This window comes from Triplophysa rosa, linkage group LG18 (assembly GCF_024868665.1).
Source record: "Triplophysa rosa linkage group LG18, Trosa_1v2, whole genome shotgun sequence".
Classification (NCBI taxonomy): Eukaryota; Metazoa; Chordata; class Actinopteri; order Cypriniformes; family Nemacheilidae; genus Triplophysa; species Triplophysa rosa.
Window position 1 is genome coordinate 12616684 of NC_079907.1, and position 27761 is coordinate 12644444.

The 27761-nt window shown below is 38.7% G+C and overlaps 4 protein-coding genes across 6 annotated transcripts in view; 2 read left to right on the forward strand and 2 right to left on the reverse strand.

The window, feature by feature from the left end:
- Window positions 1-509: 509 nt before the first annotated feature.
- Window positions 510-6312, reverse strand: st6galnac1.1 (ST6 (alpha-N-acetyl-neuraminyl-2,3-beta-galactosyl-1,3)-N-acetylgalactosaminide alpha-2,6-sialyltransferase 1, tandem duplicate 1). Of its 2 annotated transcripts, XM_057358951.1 has the most exons (10): window positions 5906-6214; window positions 4702-5770; window positions 4150-4414; window positions 3913-4075; window positions 3146-3314; window positions 2798-2936; window positions 2275-2375; window positions 1981-2064; window positions 1480-1579; window positions 510-1374 (listed from the first exon to the last, which is right to left on the reverse strand). In XM_057358951.1, exons 2-10 carry the CDS (start codon window positions 4794-4796, stop codon window positions 1174-1176), a joined length of 1317 nt encoding a protein of 438 aa, XP_057214934.1. In that variant the 5' UTR covers window positions 4797-5770; window positions 5906-6214; the 3' UTR covers window positions 510-1173. The 2 variants fall into 2 exon arrangements, with proteins under 2 accessions (XP_057214934.1, XP_057214935.1); XM_057358952.1 differs by lacking the exons at window positions 4702-5770; window positions 5906-6214 and adding an exon at window positions 6231-6312.
- Window positions 3986-27761, forward strand: part of gip (gastric inhibitory polypeptide) — a 39745-nt gene continuing 15969 nt past the window's right edge. For both annotated transcript variants that reach the window (XM_057358956.1, XM_057358955.1), the window contains exon 1: window positions 3986-4202. The gene's annotated coding sequence lies outside the window, so the exon portion shown is untranslated. The remainder of the gene's footprint in view (window positions 4203-27761) is intronic.
- LOC130569357 (alpha-N-acetylgalactosaminide alpha-2,6-sialyltransferase 1-like) lies at window positions 8164-12100 on the forward strand. The gene is made up of 9 exons (XM_057358950.1): window positions 8164-8432; window positions 8720-8984; window positions 9059-9221; window positions 9820-9988; window positions 10198-10336; window positions 10759-10859; window positions 11070-11153; window positions 11555-11654; window positions 11760-12100. The coding sequence occupies exons 1-9, from the start codon at window positions 8338-8340 to the stop codon at window positions 11958-11960; spliced, it is 1317 nt and encodes a 438-aa protein (XP_057214933.1). The 5' UTR covers window positions 8164-8337; the 3' UTR covers window positions 11961-12100.
- Window positions 17072-20894, reverse strand: LOC130569355 (solute carrier family 22 member 7-like). Its single transcript, XM_057358949.1, has 9 exons — window positions 20514-20894; window positions 20204-20307; window positions 19914-20068; window positions 19659-19827; window positions 19246-19369; window positions 19015-19127; window positions 18673-18887; window positions 18216-18324; window positions 17072-17282 (listed from the first exon to the last, which is right to left on the reverse strand). Exons 1-9 carry the CDS (start codon window positions 20892-20894, stop codon window positions 17072-17074), a joined length of 1581 nt encoding a protein of 526 aa, XP_057214932.1.

The window sequence follows — 27761 nt, forward strand, 5'->3', positions numbered from 1 at the left end:
ATATAACATGATTATGATTCTTAAAGGCGTTTTACACGGTATAGATATGCTGTTATGTAAGAGCATTGATGTTTACAGTCCATAGCACAGTCTAGTTAATATAATGTAATGTTATTTGATAAGTCTCTACCAACGAGCAAAACTGGTTCACAAACATTTTTCCTAAATCTATGTCCTTACTGTATAATTTGCTGCATGTTTAAATACTCATGTTCAAATATTTGATCACTGCATGTTGATCTGCTATGGATAAAGAGCTGCTCCAGACCAGACATCGTGTGAAAAAACATTTTACAAACCTATCCAGTTTCATAAATCATTCACATTTAGGCCTGCATACAGCAGACTACAACATACAGTGCATTCAATGCTGTTTATTCCTCCCTGGGAATTGAACCCTTGGTTATGCATATATTCATAGCATACATATATCTGTTAAGCTAAAGACCACTTTGGAAGACGTAAACAATGTTGATCCAGAAGGACTTAAAGAAAAACAAAAAGAAAAATACAACCAACAGAACATTTATTGCAGAATCAAAATGTTAAACAAATATTTATTTATTTATTTATTTAATTATATCTGTAAGATAAAAAATAATAATATTCAATAAAAAAAAACTAAACCCAGAAGTGCTTCTGTACCAGTTTACATTCAGCGAAATGGTCTATAAGCAATACTGCATATGAGCTTCCCCTTTGCCTCTTTATTAGCCTATGTCGTAAAACATCTAGAAGTGACAGATATAAAGAGAAGTACAACCTGCTTAGATATGCAGCATGACATTTTGTATTATATTGGACATGTATTGAAGAATAGTGTAAAACGAGTGTAACAGAGCTGTGGCTTTCAAAATGTCGATAACTAACACAAAAATGTCATGCTAAATCACACTTTGAACAACACAAAGATTGTCAAAAAAACAGTGAGACTATGGCCCAGACACGGACACCGCTTAGCTTAAGCCAGGACTATGCCTTAGTTGAATTAAGATATTTATGTTGCTTTTACAAAAATGCCTTAAAAGAATACATTACTGGTGTGCATCTTGAGACAAAACAATGGCGCTAACATATTTTAAGATATTTCTGGGCAAGTTATATTCAGTTATGACAGGTCAAACATTCATTTTAATCTGGGACTAGCCTTAAGCATGGTCTGTGACACCGGGCCTATGTCACTCTTGATGTGCTCATGTTTTCCTGTCTTTGGTAGAGTCTAATGACTCCAGATTCATGTAGTTTCTTCCAAGTCTTGATCTCCAAGCCATAGTCATGGTTAATATAGAAAATGACACTGGTCTTTTTGAACTTTTCGAAGTAATAGTTGGAGTACTTATGGTGATCTTCTGTAATGAATCCATAGGCATCAACCTAATGTTGGAGGTTAAGAGAAGAGCCTTTTTATGAAATAATCATAAAGTATGATATATGAAATCACGTTGAATCTACCACTGTAAAATAATACATTTTACTTACAATGTCACATGTATGCAGAGCCAAGAACAAAGCAAAGGCTCCGTTTGTTGGCCTGTACAATGCCCAGGTATTGTCTTGCAGTTGCTTGGATGGCATCAATCTTTACATCAGACATATAAAAACATTTCACTGGACTGATTTAAAATAGTGTTTTAAAAAAGTGTTTTGAAATTAACTTTGGCTATTTTCTGAATTAAAAGTATAGTTCACTCAAAAGTAAAAATGTTAATTTATTCATGTATACATTTATTCTGTTTATGGCTCAAGATATTTTGATTGCTTTTGTGCAGTGGAAGTCAAATGTATTCAATGTTGTTTGGTTACAACATTCTTCATAATATCTTCTTTTGTGTTACGCAGAAGAAGTAAGTCATACAAGTTTGGAATGACAAGAGGCTGAGTAAATGAAATAATTTAATATTTTTTGTGAACTATCCTGTTACCTAGTGGTGTAAATGGTAAAAAGTACAGAATAGTAGTATTAACATTTTTGTAAATTACCTGTTGCGAATGTATCGAAGAAAATCTGGATGAAGAACATAAAATCTGCTCTCATTGAAATGACCATTGAAGAAACTCAGTGGTCTAGGAAAGAAAAGGTCAATACAGTTTTTTAAATGTGTAAAATTGTATATATATTTTTAGTATGTGGTTAAAAAAACTGGTAAACTTTTAAAACAATTACAATTTTGTGTTGTGCCACTCCTAAAAGCTTATTTTGAATAATCATGTTAGCATTTGACTTTTGTTGTACTTCATTTACATGTTATAAGTATCTGCTATGCAATACTGTACCTCACACCCTTAAAGTCCCCTGAGGCCTCTTTTCCCTGTAGAAGGCCCTGGAGCCACTGGAAGTCCCTCAGGCCCTCAGGGATCATGACATATTTGATGCCCTGTTGAATAACAGAGAGACAGAGCAGGTTACTTTGTGTTAGAAAAAAACACTTTTAAAGTGATTTCACCAGGGACATTTAAGCATGGGTGCCATTAGAACATTAAAAAGTTCACATGACTGGATTTTTTTTTATGTAGAGATGCACAATACTTCACATTTTCATGAATATCTCAATACAGTACAGTGGGGAAAATAATTATTTGATACCCTGCTGATTTTATAAGTTTGCTCACTTACAAATGAAGCATCTATAATTTTTAAGGTATTAAAAATTTGCACATATCTATTTTTTGCCTATAAGTGATTGATCTTACATATAACATATTTGCTACTGCATGATCCAAATCATTAATATGAGACTGGGTGATTATAATTGACAGAATTTCTTTATTTTTAGAGTGAACTATAAAATATACTGACCTCATTTTGTGGAATACTGTCATATCCAAACTGACGAAATCCCAGAAGGGTGGAATACAATGAATAAGCTGTATGCACAAAGACTGAGGTCTTATTTCCAACATCCTCCTCATAACCTTTTGTAAGTGCCCCATTCATTCTGCATGAGAACAAACAATATTTGAGTACAGCTGTCATTAACTGTAAACATCCCATTGTGGCATCCTGTATCATGATATAATATTAAACAACCTAATTTAATCACAACCTGTGAAGAGATGATATACTACAGATAAGCACAACTACAAACAAATACTTAGCATTAACTTATTGACTATAGCTAGCAATGATTTAAACATTTCTTCTTACCGAAACACATAATCATGGGAGTCGATTTCTTTGCCCATTTTTGAGTTATTGAGAATGCCACCAGAGCCCACGACAGCACAGCGGACACAGCCATCCTTTGCACTTTCAGGCACAGGCAGTAATATTGAAGACTTCGGTTTTGGTATTAAATCAACTGCTGGTTTTATCTCTTCAATCGGGGGAAGAATATGCACATAAAGCAAAACACATAAAAAATATTATATTTATATGTTATCCTCTAAACATACAGCGTCAAGCCGATTATCTCTGGATGCTATTACTTTGACGAAATAAATAAAAGTAGATATCACTATTGCACCCCTTCACTTAAACATCATGCAGGAAATTATATTTGTCTGTATTCATTTATTTGTATTTTATTTGTGTGACATATTCTATAGGCTATATAACTTAAATAAAACATTAAAATTTGTAGCTATACATAAAATGTATATATTTCATATTTAATATACATTGTATTTATACAGTATGTACAGTACATATCTATTCATATTTTATATATACAGTTTAATATACATTTTAAATCATGTTTTAAAATCGAATATATAAAGGGACTTTTTTCTGCTTCATTATCAGAAAAGCCAGTGTTGATCTTTGATCACCAGTATGTGTCAAAGTAATATTTACCTACTCTACACACCTTTCTCAAACATATTCTACAGGACATTTTACTTGCATGCAGAATTTCACATACCATGAGTAAACAGACACTAAGAAAATATCTGTAATTTGCCTTTGGCAATTACCGTCATACTTGTACTCCATGAAGCCAAAGGGATTGTTGAAGTGTGCTAATCTATTCCATTCTGTTATGTTGAGTTGACCTCTGTACAGCCATAGTTGAATGTTGGGAAAAAAAGCTTCCTTGATCTTGAGGTCCTCTGTGTTTCGTAGCGACTTTGAACAGGTCTGGAAGAGTCGGATTTAAAAAGGGAAACATAAACGGCACTGTGATGTCAGAATAAAACTGGTAAACAACTTACAGGTTTTCTTGCATCATGGTCTTGTGAATAAACATCTTCAAAATCCCACACAGGTAATTTTGTGAAATTCTTCTTGTAAAGGATTTGGATAGGTGTTGTGTTGTCTTCATGTTCAACAAACAGGTTTTCAGCTTTGTAGAGACTTGTAGCTCCAGATGATAAACTCAAAGTGGAAGTGATGATTGTTTTCATTATTAGTACTCGATCATCTGTATGCTTGTTTTTTTTCCCGAAAAATCCAGATTTAACAATTTGTCCTTCAATTCTTTAAAAACAAAACAAAAAATATGTATATCAAGTAAAATGCAAACAATTTAAATAGCAAATAAACAAAACAACAGTAATACCTGTCATTTACATTTAGTCATTTAGCAGACGCTTTTATCCAAAGCGACGTACAAAGTATAGGGAAAAACAGAAGCAATTTGTGCAACAAAAGGTCTTATGTTATTAGAATATAGAAAAAATAGCTGTTAATTACTTAAATCATTTTTACATAATGTCTATATGATAAAGTGTAAATAATATTTTCTCTATATTTTTTAAACTTACCTGTTCCATTGTTCAGAGAGATTTGTCCAAAGTACAAGATAAAGCAGCACACAACATGTCAAAATGAGACTAGTACAACCCAAAGCTTTCTGCATATTTCATTACTAACTTTCTTACATACTAGTTAGATATGTGTCTGCACTGTGAGAAAGACTTGATTTACAAAAGTATTTTCCAAGTGAATTCCAGTAAAAACTCATTACGTCATTTTGGTTATTTCTGGATTCTGAGAGGTGTGGACTAGATGTCACACTTGATAGTCACGAAACCTTTCTTTGGGTGGAGTTAAGTTTTAAAGTCTTTTATACACAGACACTTTCCTTGTAGTCTTGAGTACAAGTTTGCATAATTCAATTTTACACTGACGTCCATTATATCTGTATTATATTTTATCTATACATATAAATTGTTCTTCAAGAAGTCAAGAAGTAAGGTAATACAAACAGCCTATTATTAGAAAATAAACGTGTTTTTACACTTATGTAAGTAAACTTGTTTTTGGACACTCCATAAACCATAGTAGGACCTTAAAAATCACTAAATATTTACTCTTTTAACAAAATCTAAAGTTCTTTTATATATTCAACACACTGACTTTATCAATAATCACATTTTCTTCTTATAAAATAGTTAAAAGATTAAGTAAAAAACAACAAATTTGAGTATCACAGTGTGATGGTACAAACAGCATTTCACATGTTGAATTCTGTTTCACTGAATAGTTTTTTTTGCCCAACAAAATTTGTCCATCTGTTCCATTAGCAAGCAAGATACGTTTCTTCTGTACATTTAGGGCGGTTTCACATTAGCACTTTTGGTGCTCACCCGGGTTCGATTAACGTCAGAGTTCGGTTCGTTTGGGTGATTTGAACGCTGTCTTCCGAACCCAGGTGCGCAACCGCGAACTGTTCCCGAGTCCACTTAGGGCGTTGGGCTCGTTTGCTGTGGTCTGAACTTGAGTGCGATTGTTCCTTGGTTCCCCCCACAGCGTTGGTTTGGTTTCAGACTCAACTTGATTCTGTCGAACCCTGGTGCGTTTGCGTTCGTCTTACGTCATGAAAAATGTGCACTGCGCATGACAGAACATGGAATATATTGTGTTTTTATTAATTTGGTGCTATTATGCGCAACAGAGCAAATTACATTTGGGTTTACTGCGCGTTGCATGCAGACGGCTGACTATTTTGAGGAAACAGTGGATTACCATTGACCTGCCGATCTGATTCCACCCGCAACGCTGAAATACGATACAGCCTGCACTCTCGCTCGAATCCAAGGTAAATCATCAACACTATCACATCTTACATGTGTTTTATTGAAGGAAATACATCGTAATTGGTTTAAACGCATGCGCAGGTCACTTTACTTCCTCATCAAGTGCGTACCCGGGTCCGTTTTGCTTTCAGGGCGGTTTCACATTAGCAATTTTGGTGCGCACCCGGGTTCGATTAACGTCATAGTTCGGTTCGTTTGGTTGATGTGAACACTGTCTTCTGAACCCGGGTGCGCACCCGCGAACTGTAGCCTACCTGAGTGCTTAAAAAGGGAGGTCTGGGGTGCGGTTCATGTGAACTCCAGTACGCTTCGCTGCTGATATGAACGCAATCGTACCAAATCGCGGAAGTGAACCGCCATTGATGACGTAAAACGCATGCTTTTCGTGCGTGTGCTTGTGTGTGTGTGTGTGTGTGTGTGTGTGTCAGAGGTGGACGAAGTACACAACTTCCTTACTTGAGTGAAAGTACAGATACTACTGGTCAAATATTACTCCACTACAAGTAAAAGTTGTAAAGACAGATTCTTACTTGAGTAAAAGTACAGAAGTACGTGCTTTTAAAAGTACTCAAGTATTAAAAGTAAATTTCCTTTATGTCAGTTGTGCATTGTTTTATTGTCTATCAGTGTATTAAAGGAGTAGTTCACTTCAAAATTTGCCCCCATTGACTTTCCATATATTTTTATTCCTACTATGGAAAGTCAATGGGGGCAAATTTTGCAGTGAGCAACTCCTTTAAGAGCTTTATATGTTTAGCACATGTATGTTTAGTTTAGATATAATCCTGTATGATCATTTAGCCTAATTATCCTCATTAGCCCCCTAGGCCTATATGTATTTATGAGCAGTGTTCTTTTATTTTGTATATTCCCTTTACCAGTTTTAGCAGCAATTTACCAGTAAGTAGTAAGGTTCTTGTAAATAGTAAAGTGTAGAAGCCATGTGTTTGTTGGATTTATTACCATTTGTATTACCATAATTTAACTACAAACATAAACTATAGCTAGTATAATGAAACTATGGTATTTTTAGTTGCTGTGGTTTTACTAAAGATTATTAATTGGAGTATGGTTCCTATATATAGAAAATGGTAAATTTGTGGATACTGTGGTTTTACTGCAAATACCATCCCTGCTGAAAAAAAAAAGATTTTTAATTAGAATGAGATTTTTAAATTAAATTCCTCTTTGTAGTGTGTTTTGGGTTTTATTCCAATAGGATTTACCATCCCACCAATAGAATCCATCACATACAAGTAGACAACAAGTATCCATAGTACAATTCCCATTATAACCATTAAATCCATTACATTTTATGTTGTATTTTGGGCAGGGTTCTATTGTTTTTATTTCAACAGGAATACTTCAACTATAGTTACTTCAGTAAAAACATCATTCATTTTCCAAATCGCTTTAAATGATATAGCAGCAGATCAGAAGTTAACACGCACGTCGTAGCTCAAGGTGTATGTGATGCTTATTTACCGTTTAGCCGTTATGCCGATCATTTTCATGACAATGTTTCTACGATCTTTGACTGATCGTAACCCACAGATGATTACACCACACTTTAACATGTGCCTTTTTCGTCTTTTATTGTTCTATTTGCCTTTTTAGAGCGCTATCAACGGTGTAGCAGCGCCTACGTTTACATTAGTTTAGCGGGGAAGATCCCAGAGTTGCCAGATTTGCGTTAAAAAAATCTGCCAAATGGCCATTCAAAGCTTGCCGGAAAACCGCGATCTTAGAAAAACTGAAATACTTGGCAACAGTAAAAGGTCCTGGCAGATCGCAAGCCAGATAAATTGCGCACACAGGAAACCCCGCTGCATAGAAACCATTTTCTACTTTTGGACCTTTTTATAAATGTAGTGGAGTAAAAAGTATGATATTTGTCTTTCAAATGTAGTGAAGTTAATACAAGTACTCAGAAAAAATAATACTCAAGTAAAGTACAGATACTCAAAAAGTGTACTAAGTACAGTACTCAGGAAATTTACTTCGTTACTGTCCACCTCTGCTAAAACTTTAATAAACTGTATTGAAATATTTTAACATTTAATATTAAAAAAATATAATTATAAATATGTCTTTTATAACATATATGATATAGTATATTTACTTTTACCATTTGCCCGCTTCGTACGTAACGTAAAGACTTTAAAACTTAACTCCACCCAAAGAAAGGTTTCGTGACTATCAAGTGTGACATCTAGTCCACACCTCTCAGAATCCAGAAATAACCAAAATGACGTAATGAGTTTTTACTGGTATTCACTTGGAAAATACTTTTGTAAATCAAGTCTTTCCCACAGTGCAGACACATATCTAACTAGTATGTAAGAAAGTTAGTAATGAAATATGCAGAAAGCTTTGGGTTGTACTAGTCTCATTTTGACATGTTGTGTGCTGCTTTATCTTGTACTTTGGACAAATCTCTCTGAACAATGGAACAGGTAAGTTTAAAAAATATAGAGAAAATATTATTTACACTTTATCATATAGACATTATGTAAAAATGATTTAAGTAATTAACAGCTATTTTTTCTATATTCTAATAACATAAGACCTTTTGTTGCACAAATTGCTTCTGTTTTTCCCTATACTTTGTACGTCGCTTTGGATAAAAGCGTCTGCTAAATGACTAAATGTAAATGACAGGTATTACTGTTGTTTTGTTTATTTGCTATTTAAATTGTTTGCATTTTACTTGATATACATATTTTTTGTTTTGTTTTTAAAGAATTGAAGGACAAATTGTTAAATCTGGATTTTTCGGGAAAAAAAACAAGCATACAGATGATCGAGTACTAATAATGAAAACAATCATCACTTCCACTTTGAGTTTATCATCTGGAGCTACAAGTCTCTACAAAGCTGAAAACCTGTTTGTTGAACATGAAGACAACACAACACCTATCCAAATCCTTTACAAGAAGAATTTCACAAAATTACCTGTGTGGGATTTTGAAGATGTTTATTCACAAGACCATGATGCAAGAAAACCTGTAAGTTGTTTACCAGTTTTATTCTGACATCACAGTGCCGTTTATGTTTCCCTTTTTAAATCCGACTCTTCCAGACCTGTTCAAAGTCGCTACGAAACACAGAGGACCTCAAGATCAAGGAAGCTTTTTTTCCCAACATTCAACTATGGCTGTACAGAGGTCAACTCAACATAACAGAATGGAATAGATTAGCACACTTCAACAATCCCTTTGGCTTCATGGAGTACAAGTATGACGGTAATTGCCAAAGGCAAATTACAGATATTTTCTTAGTGTCTGTTTACTCATGGTATGTGAAATTCTGCATGCAAGTAAAATGTCCTGTAGAATATGTTTGAGAAAGGTGTGTAGAGTAGGTAAATATTACTTTGACACATACTGGTGATCAAAGATCAACACTGGCTTTTCTGATAATGAAGCAGAAAAAAGTCCCTTTATATATTCGATTTTAAAACATGATTTAAAATGTATATTAAACTGTATATATAAAATATGAATAGATATGTACTGTACATACTGTATAAATACAATGTATATTAAATATGAAATATATACATTTTATGTATAGCTACAAATTTTAATGTTTTATTTAAGTTATATAGCCTATAGAATATGTCACACAAATAAAATACAAATAAATGAATACAGACAAATATAATTTCCTGCATGATGTTTAAGTGAAGGGGTGCAATAGTGATATCTACTTTTATTTATTTCGTCAAAGTAATAGCATCCAGAGATAATCGGCTTGACGCTGTATGTTTAGAGGATAACATATAAATATAATATTTTTTATGTGTTTTGCTTTATGTGCATATTCTTCCCCCGATTGAAGAGATAAAACCAGCAGTTGATTTAATACCAAAACCGAAGTCTTCAATATTACTGCCTGTGCCTGAAAGTGCAAAGGATGGCTGTGTCCGCTGTGCTGTCGTGGGCTCTGGTGGCATTCTCAATAACTCAAAAATGGGCAAAGAAATCGACTCCCATGATTATGTGTTTCGGTAAGAAGAAATGTTTAAATCATTGCTAGCTATAGTCAATAAGTTAATGCTAAGTATTTGTTTGTAGTTGTGCTTATCTGTAGTATATCATCTCTTCACAGGTTGTGATTAAATTAGGTTGTTTAATATTATATCATGATACAGGATGCCACAATGGGATGTTTACAGTTAATGACAGCTGTACTCAAATATTGTTTGTTCTCATGCAGAATGAATGGGGCACTTACAAAAGGTTATGAGGAGGATGTTGGAAATAAGACCTCAGTCTTTGTGCATACAGCTTATTCATTGTATTCCACCCTTCTGGGATTTCGTCAGTTTGGATATGACTTTATTCCACAAAATGAGGTCAGTATATTTTATAGTTCACTCTAAAAATAAAGAAATTCTGTCAATTATAATCACCCAGTCTCATATTAATGATTTGGATCATGCAGTAGCAAATATGTTATATGTAAGATCAATCACTTATAGGCAAAAAATAGATATGTGCAAATTTTTAATACCTTAAAAATTATAGATGCTTCATTTGTAAGTGAGCAAACTTATAAAATCAGCAGGGTATCAAATAATTATTTTCCCCACTGTACTGTATTGAGATATTCATGAAAATGTGAAGTATTGTGCATCTCTACATAAAAAAAAATCCAGTCATGTGAACTTTTTAATGTTCTAATGGCACCCATGCTTAAATGTCCCTGGTGAAATCACTTTAAAAGTGTTTTTTTCTAACACAAAGTAACCTGCTCTGTCTCTCTGTTATTCAACAGGGCATCAAATATGTCATGATCCCTGAGGGCCTGAGGGACTTCCAGTGGCTCCAAGGCCTACTACAGGGAAAAGAGGCCTCAGGGGACTTTAAGGGTGTGAGGTACAGTATTGCATAGCAGATACTTATAACATGTAAATGAAGTACAACAAAAGTCAAATGCTAACATGATTATTCAAAATAAGCTTTTAGGAGTGGCACAACACAAAATTGTAATTGTTTTAAAAGTTTACCAGTTTTTTTAACCACATACTAAAAATATATATACAATTTTACACATTTAAAAAACTGTATTGACCTTTTCTTTCCTAGACCACTGAGTTTCTTCAATGGTCATTTCAATGAGAGCAGATTTTATGTTCTTCATCCAGATTTTCTTCGATACATTCGCAACAGGTAATTTACAAAAATGTTAATACTACTATTCTGTACTTTTTACCATTTACACCACTAGGTAACAGGATAGTTCACAAAAAATATTAAATTATTTCATTTACTCAGCCTCTTGTCATTCCAAACTTGTATGACTTACTTCTTCTGCGTAACACAAAAGAAGATATTATGAAGAATGTTGTAACCAAACAACATTGAATACATTTGACTTCCACTGCACAAAAGCAATCAAAATATCTTGAGCCATAAACAGAATAAATGTATACATGAATAAATTAACATTTTTACTTTTGAGTGAACTATACTTTTAATTCAGAAAATAGCCAAAGTTAATTTCAAAACACTTTTTTAAAACACTATTTTAAATCAGTCCAGTGAAATGTTTTTATATGTCTGATGTAAAGATTGATGCCATCCAAGCAACTGCAAGACAATACCTGGGCATTGTACAGGCCAACAAACGGAGCCTTTGCTTTGTTCTTGGCTCTGCATACATGTGACATTGTAAGTAAAATGTATTATTTTACAGTGGTAGATTCAACGTGATTTCATATATCATACTTTATGATTATTTCATAAAAAGGCTCTTCTCTTAACCTCCAACATTAGGTTGATGCCTATGGATTCATTACAGAAGATCACCATAAGTACTCCAACTATTACTTCGAAAAGTTCAAAAAGACCAGTGTCATTTTCTATATTAACCATGACTATGGCTTGGAGATCAAGACTTGGAAGAAACTACATGAATCTGGAGTCATTAGACTCTACCAAAGACAGGAAAACATGAGCACATCAAGAGTGACATAGGCCCGGTGTCACAGACCATGCTTAAGGCTAGTCCCAGATTAAAATGAATGTTTGACCTGTCATAACTGAATATAACTTGCCCAGAAATATCTTAAAATATGTTAGCGCCATTGTTTTGTCTCAAGATGCACACCAGTAATGTATTCTTNCTGTGAGCTACTCGGTGTATTCAGTAGGTTGCTTCAGAGGCATACGGTATACGACAATAAAACAATGCACAACTGACATAAAGGAAATTTACTTTTAATACTTGAGTACTTTTAAAAGCATGTACTTCTGTACTTTTACTCAAGTAAGAATCTGTCTTTACAACTTTTACTTGTAGTGGAGTAATATTTGACCAGTAGTATCTGTACTTTCACTCAAGTAAGGAAGTTGTGTACTTCGTCCACCTCTGTTTAACCAGTTAAAATTCAATTAAATGAATGCACTGTTGCAACACAGAGGATATTAGGCCATGAACAACATGTACCACACGTTTCACACGTTTTGGCCTTAATGGCCTTCCATATGTGTGTATATATGCTCACTTACCTTGACGACCGGCGAGACGCACTGTAAGCAGAGCGAATATTTCTGCTTGCCTCCACCAAAACAATCTCCAGCGGAAAGCCCTCTCTCTTCGGAACAATCGTAATACTTTTGCGGCAGACAAATGCAAATGTGTTTCTGTATCTTTTCTTTGCAAGCAAATCCAAAGGTTCAAAAAAAGAACAACAAAAGTGATGCGAGCAGCTACATCCATTTTGGCACCTTGTCGCCTTCATAGCGGTAACCCAGCAACATGAGTACGTGGCCGCCGCTTGATAACGCAAGCGCGCCGCGGTTCGTATGCAAAAAATTACAATGTGAACACAGACCAGCGGGGGAGGGGGGAGAAATGGAACTAGGGTTCGGTCCAGGCAATCGAACTAGATGTGAAAGAGGCCTCATATTCAAGCGAACCCCACCACAGTTCGAGAGCAACCGAACTCAGACCACCTCCTTCAGGTAGTCTCGGGTTCGGTAGCCAGGTGCGCACCTGGGTTCGCTTGACAGCTTTCACATTTTTCATGCGAACCGCGCCCCGTTCCGAACTAAACTTCAAGTGTGAAAGCGACCTAAATGTGAAACCGACCTAACATTTAGGAATGAAGCAGAAGCTTTTATCCAAAGCGACTTACAGAGAAGATAAAGGAAACAATAGCGATTTGTCAATAGGAAGCCATAATACAATACTGTAAGTGTTATAGTTTTTACAAAGCCAGAACAACACCTTTTGAGATAGAGTGTGTTAGTGGGGTTTTGTTTTTTTGTTAAGGAAAAAGAACGTTGTACCAAAGCAACAGTGTCAGGCACACCCAAGACTGTCAATAGAATGGAGAGAAATTTATGTGCTTGAATTTTCCTGTCTTTGGTAGAGTCCAGCGTTGTGTAGTTTCTTACAGGTCTTTATCTCCAAACCATAGTCATGGTTAATGTAGAAAGTGACACGAGTTTTCAACTTTTCAAAGTAAAAGTAAAAGATCCTCTGTAATATATCCATAGCATTCACCTAAGGTGAAGGAAAGAGAATTTAAAGTACTCTTATTAGACACTAAAATAACAGAAATATATATATACTGTATATATATATATATACAGTATATATATTCACTTACAATATCACATGTGTGCAGAGCCAAGAACCTAGCAAATGTTCCATTGGTTGGTCTATAAATTGCCCAGTGTTTGCTCTGTGTTTGTTTTGATAGCACGAATCTTTATATTGGACATATAAAACGTGGCAATAAGAGAAATCCCGCTCTCATGCGGATAAACAGTACACAGTGTTTTAAGTATCTTTATTCGTTCTTATTAGACAAATTTCTAAGTGTAAGCATAAAGACGTTACCTGTTGTGAATATATCGAAGAAAATCCAGATGAAGAACAAAGAATCTGCTCTCATCTAAATGTCCATTGAGGTATTTCAATGGCCTAAAAATGTTTTTATAAAACATCAAACACATAGCTTTAATTAATAAAATAACAAATTATTTATTAAAAATACTATTTAGGGCCCAAGCCACTAGAGGCCTTACAATGTAAGTGCGGAGCCCTATTGTTTTATTATCTAATTATTATTTATATAATTTCTTTCAATCGTTCAGGAGATTTTTGGGGCCATAACTTGTTCAAAAACTTGCTGAAAATTGGCACAAACGTCAGCATCATCGGCCATAGGACCAGCACACAGGCATGGCAGGGGGCTCTGTAGCACCCCCTAGACTGGAAAAAAAATCTTTCTAGATCACACATACATGAACCCAAACATACAAAACTTGGTACTAGGGATGCACGATATTGGCTTATGAATTAAATATCGGCATCAGCCCAATATGAAATATTACGCCGATATGCTTTGCTGATAAAAACATGTGTTGATTATGTGTAGACGTTCTGACATATGAGCGACACACTCTCTAAGACCTGGCAAAGACACAAGTTGTCACACAGCACATTAGTACTAAAATATATATTAACCAAGGCTCGACATTAATGCTTGTCCGCTTGTCTGGGACAAGTTAATGTTTTGTATGTGAGCGAGAATTTTACTTTGCCCGACCAGACAAGTAGCTTGGAAAAAAAATAACAGTGCTATAATGTTGATATTATGACAACGTACAGCCCTGTTCTATAGCAATCATGTAGAGTATTAACAAATTTAGGTGGCCGCAGCAGACACTAGGTAAAACGCTTATAGGCAAAGCAAGTTTATTTACATTTCATACACAAAAGCAATTCAAAGTGCTTTACATAAAATGATTGACAAAGAGAAATAAGACGTATCTTTAAAATGCAAATGATTTAAGATCACAAATACAACTTTAGATTTTAAGAAACAATAAAACAGCAATAAAATTGATTAAAAATGTGAGTGTATATATAAAAAGAATAAGAACAAAAGAAAAATAAATTAGAAATAGAAGTGCAGTTGATGTAAACCAGCACAGTGCTCAGGTTGTAAATGCACAGCTAAACAAGTGTGTTTTTAATCTGGATTTAAAAGTAGCTGTTGGTGAACATCTGATGTCTTCTGGAAGCAGATTCCAGCTACTGGTGGCATAATGGCTAAACGCTGACTCATCCTGTTTTGAGTGAACCCTTGTTATCTCTAACTGACTTGATCCTAATGAGCTGAGAAGTCTGTTTGGTTTATATTCAATAAGCATATCTGAAATGTATTTAGGTCCTAGACCATTGAGTGATTTAAAGACAATTAATAATACTTTGAAGTTGATTCTAACAGTAACTGGTAACCAGTGTAAGGACCTGAGGATTGGAGTGATATGCTCAGATTTTTTGGTTCTGGTCAGAGTCCTGGCAGCAGCGTTCTGTATGAGCTGCAGCTGTCTGATGGTCTTTTTGGGAAGCCCTGTAAGGAGTCCATTACAGTAATCCACCCTGCTGGTGATGAAAGCATGAACTAGTTTCTCTAAATCTTGGTTTGGGACAAAACATCTGATTCTGGCTATGTTTCTGAGATGGTAGTAAGCTGATTTGCTTATTGCTTTGACATGACTGCTGAAACTAAGGTCAGACTCTAAAATGACACCAAGATTTTTTACCTTACTTTGTGTCTTTAGACCTCTTAAATCAAGGTATGTGTTTACCTTGTTAGTTTAATCCAGTGCTCGAATTGAAGGGGGGCTGGGGGGATCCGGGATCCCCCATAAGGCATTAGGGACCCCCATAAGAAGTAAAAAATAGACTTAGGGGGTCCCTCAGATATTTTTATTTCAGTAAAAATTATAATGACAAATGTGATTCAATTCATGCAATGGATATAGTAAATTTAGTGAATTAATGATTTACAATAATTTATATTAAGTTTGTTTATGGGCTAGTTGTCATGTTTTAAACGCCCCGCCCCACATCTAAAGACCGCTAAGCACAGGGCATCGTTGACAAGACTGCTTGATTGGCGTCGCTCCGGTGAAGCTAACTTCAGCTAAAAAATGGAGAATAATAAACCTCCACTCGCAATCGGGAAGAGGAAGCTTCTACTTACGGCTAATTTTCTCTCTCTATATATCTTTCCACTATATTTATCAACTCCATGTCGGCGCTTTTGTATTCCTCATCTTCCTGTTTTGGAATACTGACAGTCAGCCTCTCCTCCCGACTCAGATTCCCAAAGATCCCGTCAGCATCCAGACCGCTGATGTCACAGTGATGAGATGGGATGGCAGCGATAAAGTTGCTTAGCAGGAAATGACACGCAAGACTGAATCGACCCAGAAAATTGATGAGCAGGACCATTATCTGGAACCTTCCAAATCCATTAATCTCTGAAAGAAGATCTTCAAATTTCATTGTTGCGCTGTGTGAGCTGTCTGGCACTCAGCCTGAAGGAGGTTATGTCTCAACTGGTTTATTTTGTGGATTGTGGAATGGTGGAAAATGGTTAACAGTAGATGTCTGACTGTTTGTCAAAGATTAGTAAAAGTTAAACCCTTTGGTTGAAACTTAATTACATTGTAGATGTTCAATATAGCTAGCTATGTTTATTTTTGCTTTGTTACTGTCAGCTGTTGGTGTGACTTTTTGTTTTGTAAAACACAGTGTTGTATACTCCATGAGTTCATTGTGACTTTCAGTAACACATAACTGTAAACACAATATTAATGACTAAAAATCGCTTTTTGCAAATTCTGTGACATCCATCAGAAAGCCTTGATAATGGGATGAAGATCATATTCCTCATTACACAATATAATGAAGTAACATAAAGATGTTAATTTGAAATGTGAAAAAGAAATAAACTTTTTATTCAATTATTTTTTTCAAAGTTGAGTTCCCTCATCTTGACCAGGAAATTTGACATTCTTTCAAATTGTGCTACTGCAAAATTATAACTCATTCCATAAAGAAAAAGACAAAGAATTAATTAAAGAATATTTATTAGATTATTTTTCTCTACAGATTAGGTTCGTTTTCAATCCATGTAGAGGTTAGTTTCCATGCTGAGATTCACTCAAGTGGTAAACAGATGGATCTCTTCCTTAAATATAAAGAAATGTATGAAATAATAAACACATTTTGATATTAATTTTATTATTATTGTTATTAATTACAGTATTTCACTTCATCACCTAGTTTTCTCAATATCTTCAATAGTTTCAGGAAGCCGCACATTGTGGGTCTCAGGAAGAAGCAGCGCAAGGAGGCCTACAATGATGGCTACAGTGCAGAACAGGACTTGAGGGAGAGGAAGCCAGACCTCATCCAGGAGGCCCACAAGAGGTGCCAAAGAGACACCAACACGACCAACAAATGAGCTGTAGCCTAATCCATTCTGCCTATGATCAGAAAAGTGCAATGTACTGTAAATACAGCATACAATTTTCTTTATGTCAACTTTTATGATTCTATAATTATTATAAAAAATGAAAAGATTCACATTTCTGGGCAAATTGTGTCTTTAAAGGGGATGTGCAATGTTGTTTCATGCATTCTTACTTCTTGATGTTAAACGTGCTGGCTTCTCATGCTTGACATGGTCAACTTGTCAAAAAACAAGTTGGGCGTATCACGTAGTAGTTCTGTGCATTCGTATAGGTTTCGGAAAGTTTTTTTATCGAACATGAAATTCCGTTTCGAAACAACATTTCTTAGTCCCTTATTGGACAATTCTCCCGGTAAAGCATGCCCAAGCGTCAACCCACGAGAGCGAGATGAAACAGCACGCCCACACGTCAACCATGGAGAGTGGGAGAAAGAACACGCCCATCAACGTGCTCCTTCGTTCGCGAAGTTCAGCTGTGTTTGTTTGTTCACTGCTTTTCGGTGAGGAATGTTATATAAATGGTGGATATAACGCTGGATTTGCAGATTGTTTAAACTAATAGATGGAGCGGTCCCAGCGCTAAAAGATGCCGGTCATGAACCGCACGTGGTAAGTGAACCTGAGTCATATGTCTGTGTTTTGTTGGCAATCGGCACATATAGGTGCATAAGGTACACCACATGAACTTAAAGCGAATCAACAGTTATGCAGGGATCATGCAATAATGTATTGTGTGCTTTAGTTCCACCCCCCGCACGCGTTCAGGAGGTCGTCTGTTTTCGGAAATAATCACACAGCTGTTTCTGTCTTTTATAAATGTGTTCAAACTAAAGACTCTTCGAAGATACAAAGTATGCAATACTACTCTATAGGTACTCAAGATTCATATGAGATTGGCAGAAAATGCATGCGATACATACTCTTAAACAGACAGAAAACAACTTACCGTAACACAGTTGGGTATATCTCTGTGGTATAGAGAAAAAGACAAGTGAAGGCGGCCTCTGAAAATCCTTTACCCAGTACAGCAACGATGGTACGAGGTAGCCACAAATCTGGAGACAAGCACAGGCATACCTGGAGAATCTGACTCACTTATGAGTGCCACTGTTGTCACCAAAAAGAATGACAAAAACAAGGACTAATATAATTAAAATGAGTAAAAAATTAATGTAAATGATGCAATACTTGTGAAATTAAAATCAACAAACGATTACTTATAAATTAGACATAATTGTGACTAATACCAAAATAAGTGATGGTTCTGTACCTGCAAAAAAGTTAAAAGTTAAAGAGATGCCAGTCTTTTGACTGTGACATCCTTATAAATGATTGTTCTCAAGCTAAAAAAAAAAACATCAAACTTTTAAAATGTGAGAAAATGTGTTTTCGCCTCTCTTTACTTTTAGGAATGAGGATAGTGATGCCAATGCAGACCCCTGTTGTAACCAGCGTGCCCACCTGGCTGTACCTGCGGCCAAGTTTGTCTAGGCACAGATAGGCTAACAGTTTTGATGGCATCTCTATGGCACCATAAATGAACTGCGTTAGGTACAGGTTCAGTCCAAAGCCAGATATGTTCAAACTGATACCGTAGTACGTAAAAGCAACTCCAAACCTGCAAAAACAATTGACCTTAAAATCAGAATCAATTAGCAATGCAAGTTAATGTTTTGATGCAGTATCCGAGACTTCTATATACGGTTTTAAAACAGAGTCTGTTGTTGTGCTAAAACATTCCTAACCAGGTGGTTCCTGAGAGAATAGACAGTTTTCTCATCTTGGGAGATCTCATCAGGTCCAAAAACGAGTATGTTCTGTTTCCTTTGTTCTCAGCGACTATCACAGCAGCAAGGGACTAAAAGGTCATATGGAAAAGGCAAACTTTACCACAAAAGCACAAAATTACTTTCTCAACTGACTCACCATTAGCATGGCACATTTTATTATAATTACATATATTATAAATATGTTACCTGTGGTTTAATATCTTTGAGGCTATTTTCTCTTTTGTTAAATGAGGCACATTTGCTTAGATAAAGATGAGCATCATCCAGCCTTCCATTGACAATCAGCCATCGCGCAGACTCTGGGATCCACCTACAGGTATGGGACAAGTGCATTGTTTATTGTCTGTGACATAAAGATAACTGTTACAATTGTAAATCATGTTTTTAGATTTATATTTAAATATATTTAAAAAGTACATTTGAAAAGATACTGCCTCCTTAACCAGCTTCATGCACTACTGCGCATTTTGTTTGTGACTTGTATTGTAGTTAAATACTTTTACAGTACTGTACAGTAGCTGTGTAGTGTAGTGTAGCTGAATCATTAGTAGCTTTACAACATCACTTGTACATTTTTTATTAATTTTCATAACTCTTACCTCCATGTGATCACAGCCAGTCCAAGAGGAGCTGTTACCGCGAGAACCAGAGTTCTCCAGTCATTGGCAAAATACGCAATGCCAGGCAATATCATAGTGCTGGTAGACCAGTCAAGACTGATTAAAACTCCAGCCAATGTCCTGTGCTCAATATCAGCCCATTCTACACCTAATATAGACAGAACCACCAGGTCATTATCAATCGTCATTCAAAATTAGTCACCAGACCAATGCACACATACAGCATGCACTTACACAGAACATAGGTGATGATGCTGATGCCGGTAAGGCCCATTCCAGTGAAGAACCTCATAATAGCAAACATGATGAAGGACTGAGAGAATGCACTGGCTACACCAAAGGTAGCGGTTACAAGGTAAGACACCATTAGCATGGGTTTCCTGCCATATCTAATACAAACAGATATACTGTAAATACAAACCATAAAGATAACTACTACTACTAACACACTTCACACTAATATATCTCTCTAGTGTCTTAAAGAATATTTCGTTAAGGTCCACATCTTACTGTGATCATCTCACCTGTCACTCAGCCAGCCAGAAAATGCTGCTCCAACCATCACACCAATGAAGAAGATGGTGGCCGAGGCTTTATTCAGACCTATCCTGTCGCACACCAAATCAAACTGAGAAAGTCAGAGAAGGATATTATTTTAATTTCAGAAAATCTGACTTTTTCATCCTACTCATGTTTTCACAGAAATATTATAAATGAATCATGGCATAGTCATATGTATTATGCAGAAGAACAGATTCATATGAGAAGAAAAGTCTCGATCAAAATAGTGTGTTTTAAGACAAATGATATGATAGTTTTATATAAGTGAATTACCTCTGTTGCCAGGGTGGACTTAAATGTGCTGTTGTCATATTCCCATTCATTCTGACACTCCACCAGGGGAAGATCTGTGCTGCTCGATGAGTTTGACAGCAGGTAAAACTGAGGATGAGAGAACATGTGACAGGAAGCAGGAGTCCCATCTTCCTGTTTTGGAATACTGACAGTCAGCCTCTCCTCCCGACTCAGATTCCCAAAGATCCCGTCAGCATCCAGACCGCTGATGTCACAGTGATGGGACGGGATGGCAGCGATAAAGTTGTTTAACAAGAAGTGAAACGGTAATGTGACTCTTGGAATAACCAAAAGAACGATCATAATGATCTGAAATTTTCCAAAACCTCCCACCTCAGCCAGAAGGTTCTCAAATTTCATTTTTTACCAAATGAGAGTAAATTTCAGTCTTCAGCCTGATGATGTGCTTCAGAAAAAGTAGGGAGTTATCGAGTCAGTTAGTCCAACCATAGGTCTATTTACACATTTACTGCCTTTATGTAGATCATTAACATCACACACACGGCACACACGACAGTCTCACATGTAGTTGTTGTCTATATTTTCTTTCTTTCTCAAACACAAACACATAATATTAGTTTATATATCATATAGTAATACATAAAGTAGCTGTCAAAAGAATACAGTTATCATTGCCTGACTCACGTTGTCTTGTTGTGTTTGATAGTCTTTAAAATATTGAAGAGTCTTATCTCAAATCAGTCATCTGAATGGGGCTCTTTCTGCAAATGAATGAATAACCACAATGCCTTAGAATACATAGACAGATTTGGGAGAATGTAGAGTTAATATTATAATAAATTCATATAAAAAGATTTCTAGGTCTTATATGTAGTGTTTTTGATCAATAGATATTTGCTTATTCTCTTTTTATAAAATATATAAGCAAATAATTAGAATAAGATTCCCGGCTGCGATGGGAGATCACTGCAACATTAACTTGTCTGGACTAAAGTTCAACCTAGGTATCTTTTACAGACAGCCAGAGTTCAAAATGTCAAACCATACAACACCTACCACATACTGATTAGTTACCTATATCACTGCTGCCATCTAGAGATTCTGTATTTATGAGAAGGACTGAACCTTTAAAACAAAAACTTGCATAGCATTGATAGCATTGGTATTGCAAATTACAGTAAATCACACATACTTCCACACATTTCATACCACATCACACAATAACTGTATACATCTATAAATGCATTCATGTGATCAGAAGACATTTCTTGGTGTGATGCAAACAGATTTGAATCTTTGTTTATTGTCACATGATCAGGGCCACATGAATTTATTAATACAACTCATATAAAGAGAATATACTAGTATTGAATGATTGCTTTTTGGCGATTAAATAGGGTTTCCAAATAAGGAAGTCTTGGGTGAGATGTCCTATTTGCAAGAGGTCAATGTGGAGCTGTCCATGGTGCTATCATACAGCTGAAAGGGATACTTCACCCAACAATGAAAATTCTGTTATCATTTACTCACCTTCGACAGCAAACAGTTCTGTGGCACTTTTGACTACCGATGTATTTTTTCATACTATGGTAGACAATGGGGGGCAAAATCTGACTGGTTATAAGCATTCTTCCAAANGTAAAACACAGCACAGTGCATGGTGTTTATAGACCAAGCAAGATCATTATAATAAATAATATCTAATAAATAAATGAATAAACAAATAAATGCAGTCTCCCAGTGAGCAAGCCAACACTGCACTGCTCTGCTGTGAGTGAAGCAATGTGATGTTGAGTATAATGCTAAATGCTAAATGCCAAATTTGGCACATCAATAATGTATTTTTACACTGCATACGAAAGCAGCAAGTTCGCGTTGCTCTCAGCACATGCGGAAAGAGTGTCTACAGCACCACGCCAAAGTCCGCTTAACGAAAGTCATGCCACTCAGCTGCCTTTCGGACAGCTATTTACGTCATAGCAAGAGCGCCTCCATCAGCTATTTAGCATTGCATTTCTTCCGATTTATTGTAATGGCAGTGGCGCACCTTGTTGATATATTATCTTTGGCCTTTCCCATTGAGCGCACGTTTACTTCCATTACAGCAATCGCAAGTTTTGAATTACGTTATTTTAATTACTCTGATGCGCAAAACCTCTTCAAGAAGCTTATTTTACTGGCATGTTGATGAACAGTAAAGCAAAAACTGATGTGAGCTACCAGTGTAAATCTTTACATTTATTAAATACACCAAGAATTTGTACAAGTTTTTTTTGCTTAAAGATAATAAAGTAAGTCAAGTAAAATAAAGAAAATTTCAGTAAAATTGTTTTTTTCTTAAATTTTTACTGTTCCTGTCACATAAGCATAAAACAATCAAAAAACACTTTAATGTGCTGAAGCCATCAGAAGAACCGAACCGAACCGAAAACCGTGGGCCAAAAACCGAGGTTCGTATTGAACCGTGGGTGAGCTGTATTGTTGCATCCCTACTATGTTCACATAGTAACCTCTCCCTTCGAGGTATGACCCGAACCATTTAAGTACCAACCCAGAAAGCCCTACCCAGTTTTCCAGCCTACATAGGAGTATGGTGTGATCTACCGTGTCAAAGACAGCACTGAGATCTAGTAATACCAGAACTGATATTTTGCCTGAATCAGAATTCAATCGAATATCATTTATTATCTTTATGAGCACTGTCTCTGTGCTGTGATGCTGATGGAAACCAGACTGATAATTGTCCAGGTAGACATTTGAGTTCAAGAATTTGGTCAGCTGATTGAAGACAACCTTTTCAATGATCTTGCCTATAAAAGGAAGATTTGATATTGGTCTATATTTAGACAGTAAGGTTTTGTCTAGATTGCTCTTTTTTAGTAGAGGTTTGACAACTGCAGTTTTTAGGGACTCTGGGAAAGTTCCTGAAAGCAGTGAGGTATTTACTATTTTTAGGAGATCTGCTAACAAACAGTTAAACACTCTTTTGAAGAGTTTCCTCCAAGGTTTAGTGATCAATTGTCTGAAATTCAGACAGAGTTACAAATGTACAGTATTATGTACTGAAGTCAGACTGACCTGACTGCCGCATGGAGCTTTGCTGATTTCCATTCTGATATTATTGATCTTCTCAAGGAAAAAAGTTGCACATTGCATTTGTCATCAGACAGCATTTCCCTGGGAACTTGACTCTGGGGATTTGTTAGTCTCTCTACAGTTGCAAAAAGAGTGCGAGTGTTATTTATGTTGCAGTTTATAATGTTAGAGAAAAAGTTCTGTCTAGCTTTGCCCAAGTCAACATCGAAGGCATGCAGACTGTCTTTATAGATGTTATAGTGAATGTGGCAAGGGAGGTGTGGTTTAGCGAGGTCTGCGCCGAAGGGAGGAGGCGCAAGAAAGACGGCGCGTAAGTAGGTCAAGTGCACATTAAGATCACCTGTGTCTTGTTACAGTGATTGGTGAGGAGACGCTTTAAAAGACAGCAGCAGACGACAAGGAGAGAGAGAGTGGCTGGGAAGACGCAGTACAGCATCCTCCATAGAGCAGGAGAAGGCTTTGTTTGTGTATTGCAAAATAAAAGAGTCTGCATCTCCCAGTCACGCCGACCCCGCCTCCTTTCTTCCTCTCTTTTACGAACTGTATTACACTGGTGCCGAAACCTGGGAAGAAAGGAGTGAGCTGCCGCCGCCATGCAGTCCCCGCCAACCACGCCATTTGCGGACGTGATCTAGTCGCTCGCCGGTCTTCACCGCGAACACCATCAAGCGCTGCTGAGCCTGCGGGAAGACCAGGAACGGTGCTTCCAAGCCCTCGTCCAAGCTCAGCAGGAAGACCGCGAGTCGTTCCGGAGCTGGTTGAATCAGGAAGGAGCCACAAGGGAGCCATCGGTCGCACCCCCAGCTGCTTGCTTCCCACTCCATAAAATGGGGGCTCAGGACGACCCGGAGGCTTTCCTCGAGCTGTTCAAGAGGTCCGCAGAGATTTCGGGCTGGCCGCTGGACGTTTGGTCGGCGAGTCTTATCCCCCTGTTAACGGGGGAGGCCCAGTTGGCCGCCCAGCAACTGCCAGTCCCGAATCTCCTCGTCTATGCGGACCTCAAGAAGGCCATCCTCCAGCGGGTCGGCCTGAGCCCCGAGCAACACCGGCAACGGTTCCGCTCATTGGAGCTTGGGGAGTGCGGCCAGCCCTTTGCGATGGCTCAACAGCTCCGGGACGCCTGCCGCAAATGGCTGATGGCCGACGGAAGCGATGCCGAGAGTATCATCGACAAGGTGACGCTGGAGCAGTTCGTGGCGCGGCTCCCTTCGAAGACCGCCCAGTGGGTCCAGTGTCACCGGCCGGCGTCGCTGAGTCAGGCCATCCAGTTGGCGGAGGACCAGATAGTGGCGTGCCCCGGGGTCGGCTTACCCTGACCATCTATCTCTCTCTCTTCCCCTATGTCTTCTCCCTCTCCCCCCAAACCTGTTCCCTTTCCCAGATCCCGGACGGGCCTCGTCCCCAGGCCAGCTCCCCGGACCCAGGAGACAGCCGGAGCTGCCACGGGCCCTCCCGTCCCTCCAGCCTCTCCCCACCAATCTTCTGGCCTACTTCCTGCCACTAGGGCGGTGGAGAAAGCCTGGGCCAATCTGTTGGCGGTGCGGGGAGCCGGGGCACACTATCGACCGCTGTCCCGTGATGGAGGTCGGTACAGTGATCCGGATCCCCGACACCCCACAGATTGCCCCCGATCCGGTTGGCCTGTATCAAATACCCATGAGTATAAAGGGGGATGCGTATCAGGCTTTGGTGGATTCAGGGTGTAACCAAACCTCAATTCATCAATGACTGATTCAATCCATGGCAGGGGATACGAGCCGCATGGTTAAGGTACGGTGCACGTGCACGGGGACGTGTTGAACTACCCCTTAGTGTCTGCCAATACAATTCCGGGGACAAAGGCATAGTGTAGAGGTGGCGGTTAACCCGCACCTCCGACATCCGCTAATTTTGGGGACGAATTTGCCAATGTTTCCTGTCTTATTGGGGCAATTGTGTGCGGATGTCTCTTGGGGGAGCCGAGGCCAACGGAAGGGGGTGGTCGCGCAGGTGGGAGAAGTTGAGCCGGGACCACTGGGATCTGACTCAGGGGAACGGAGCGCCGTAGAGAGTCGACATCTTTCTCGGTGCGACGATTTTCCCCTGGAGCAGTCTCACGATGAATCGCTCAAACATGCGTTTGATCAGGTCCGTACCATCGACGGACAACTTCTCCACTCCGCGCAACCGCTCGCCTATCCGTATTTTGCCATTTTAAAAGACCGGTTGTATCGAGTGACCCAAGACACTCAAACAAAAAAGGATACAACCCAGTTAGTGGTACCAAACAGCTGTCGGGAAATGCTTTTCCAGACGGCTCACTATAATCCAATGGCCGGACACTTAGGGCAAACAGCAACAGTAAACCGTCTAACGGCCCAATTCTTTTGGCCGGGCATTCATGAGAACGTGCGCAGGTGGTGCGCGTCTTGTCCTGAATGTCAGTTGGTAAACCCACCGGCCATCCCAAAAGCACCATTGTGCCCTCTTCCTCTTGTTCGGGTCCCCGTCGAGAGAATTGGTATGGACCTGATCGGGCCATTAGAATGGTCGGCACGAGGGCATCGCTTCGCATTAGTGGTGGTGGATTATGCGACGCAATACCCCGAGGCAGTGGCGCTCCGCAGTATTTCCGCGAAAAGCGTAGCGGACGCACTGTTTTGAATCATCTCCCGCATGGGAATCCCGAAGGAGGTTCTCACGGATCAAAGCACGGCGTTCATGTCACGGACCCTCCGCGAACTATATGGACTGTTGGGCATTAAAGCGATTTGTACCAGCGTCTTATCACCCACAAACGGACGGGCTGGTCGAACGTTTTAATCGCACGTTGAAAGCAATGATCCGTAAGTTCGTACACGAAGACGCCAAGAATTGGGATCGATGGCTGGAACCCCTGTTATTTGCCGTGCGTGAGGTCCCGCAAGCCTCCACTGGGTTTTCCCCCTTCGAGCTTCTCTATGGACGTCAGCCCCGTGGGGTGTTGGACGTCCTAAGGGAGGCTTGGGAGGACGGACCTTCAGACAGCAAAAATCTAATTCAGTATGTCCTGGACCTGAGAGCAAAACTCCACACGTTGGGGCGGCTCTCAATGGAGAATTTGTTACAGGCCCAGGACAGACAAAGCCGACAATATAACAGGGGTACCAGATTGCGCAAATTTGCACCGGGAGATAAAGTTCTTGTATTGCTCCCCACCTCAAGCTCCAAATTACTCGCCAAGTGGCAAGGGCCCTTCGAGGTCACACGGCAGATAGGCGATCTCAATTATGAGGTGGTACGATCGGACAGGAGCGGGGCACATCAAATTTATCACCTCAACCTCCTCAAAAAATGAAGTGAGGCGAACACGGTGATGCTGGCAATGGTAGTGAGGAGAGAGGAGGATCTCGGGCCAGAAGTGAGCAACAAAATGGAGCCGGGCTGACGGCTAACCCAAAGAAGTGTGCAATTGGGCGTGTGGAAGTAAGGTATCTGGGCTTCCACTTGGGTCACGGTCAGGTGCGTCCCCAAATTGATAAGACGGCAGCGGTTGCGACCTCACCGAGACCCAAGACCAAAAAGGAGGTGAGGCAGTTCCTGGGTCTGGCGGGATATTATAGAATGTTTGTGTCTAATTATTCTGACCTCACCAGACCGCTGACTGACCTCACTAAAAAGGAGGCACCTGATACCGTCCAGTGGACGGAGCCATGCCAGCAGGCTTTTACCCAGGTGAAGGCTGCTCTGTGTGGCGGGCTGTTATTGCACTCTCCCGACTTTTCTCTTCCCTTTCTGTTGCAGACCGATGCGTCGGATCGGGGCGTGGGAGCGGGCTTGTCCCAGGAGACGGAGGGCGAGGAACGGCCGGTGCTGTACATCAGTCGTAAGCTCTCAAGGAGGGAGACGATGTACAGCACCATCAAAAAAGAATGCCTGGCGATCAGGTGGGCCATCCTCACCCTCCGCTATTATCTCCTGGGGCGCGAATTCACGCTCTATTCGGACCACACTCCCCTCCAATGGCTCCACCGCATGAAGGATACCAACGCGCAGATCACCCGTTGGTATCTAGCTTTACAACCCTTCAAATTTCAGGTGGTCCACAGACCGGGGTCTCAGATGGTCGTAGCCGACTTCCTTTCCAGGAGGGGGAGGGGATGCTGCAGGCCGGATGACGCCTCGGCCTGAGTCGGCGGTGGGGGTATGTGG

What these genes read in the sequence shown, in the direction of transcription:
- st6galnac1.1 (XM_057358951.1), bottom strand. Translation starts at nt 4,796, where the DNA reads ATGCAGAAAGCTTTGGGTTGTACTAGTCTCATTTTGACATGTTGTGTG. An exon ending in CTCTCTGAACAATGGAACAG is followed by an intron (nt 4,415 to 4,701) that starts GTAAGTTTAAAA and finishes TTGTTTTTAAAG; the next exon opens with AATTGAAGGACAAATTGTTA. An exon ending in CTCTGCATACATGTGACATT is followed by an intron (nt 1,375 to 1,479) that starts GTAAGTAAAATG and finishes CTCCAACATTAG; the next exon opens with GTTGATGCCTATGGATTCAT.
- LOC130569357 (XM_057358950.1), top strand. Translation starts at nt 8,338, where the DNA reads ATGCAGAAAGCTTTGGGTTGTACTAGTCTCATTTTGACATGTTGTGTG. An exon ending in TCCCATGATTATGTGTTTCG is followed by an intron (nt 9,989 to 10,197) that starts GTAAGAAGAAAT and finishes GTTCTCATGCAG; the next exon opens with AATGAATGGGGCACTTACAA. An exon ending in CTTCGATACATTCGCAACAG is followed by an intron (nt 11,154 to 11,554) that starts GTAATTTACAAA and finishes TCTGATGTAAAG; the next exon opens with ATTGATGCCATCCAAGCAAC.
- LOC130569355 (XM_057358949.1), bottom strand. Translation starts at nt 20,894, where the DNA reads ATGAAATTTGAGAACCTTCTGGCTGAGGTGGGAGGTTTTGGAAAATTT. An exon ending in AGTCCACCCTGGCAACAGAG is followed by an intron (nt 20,308 to 20,513) that starts GTAATTCACTTA and finishes TGACTTTCTCAG; the next exon opens with TTTGATTTGGTGTGCGACAG. An exon ending in TCTGGCTGGCTGAGTGACAG is followed by an intron (nt 20,069 to 20,203) that starts GTGAGATGATCA and finishes TGTTTGTATTAG; the next exon opens with ATATGGCAGGAAACCCATGC.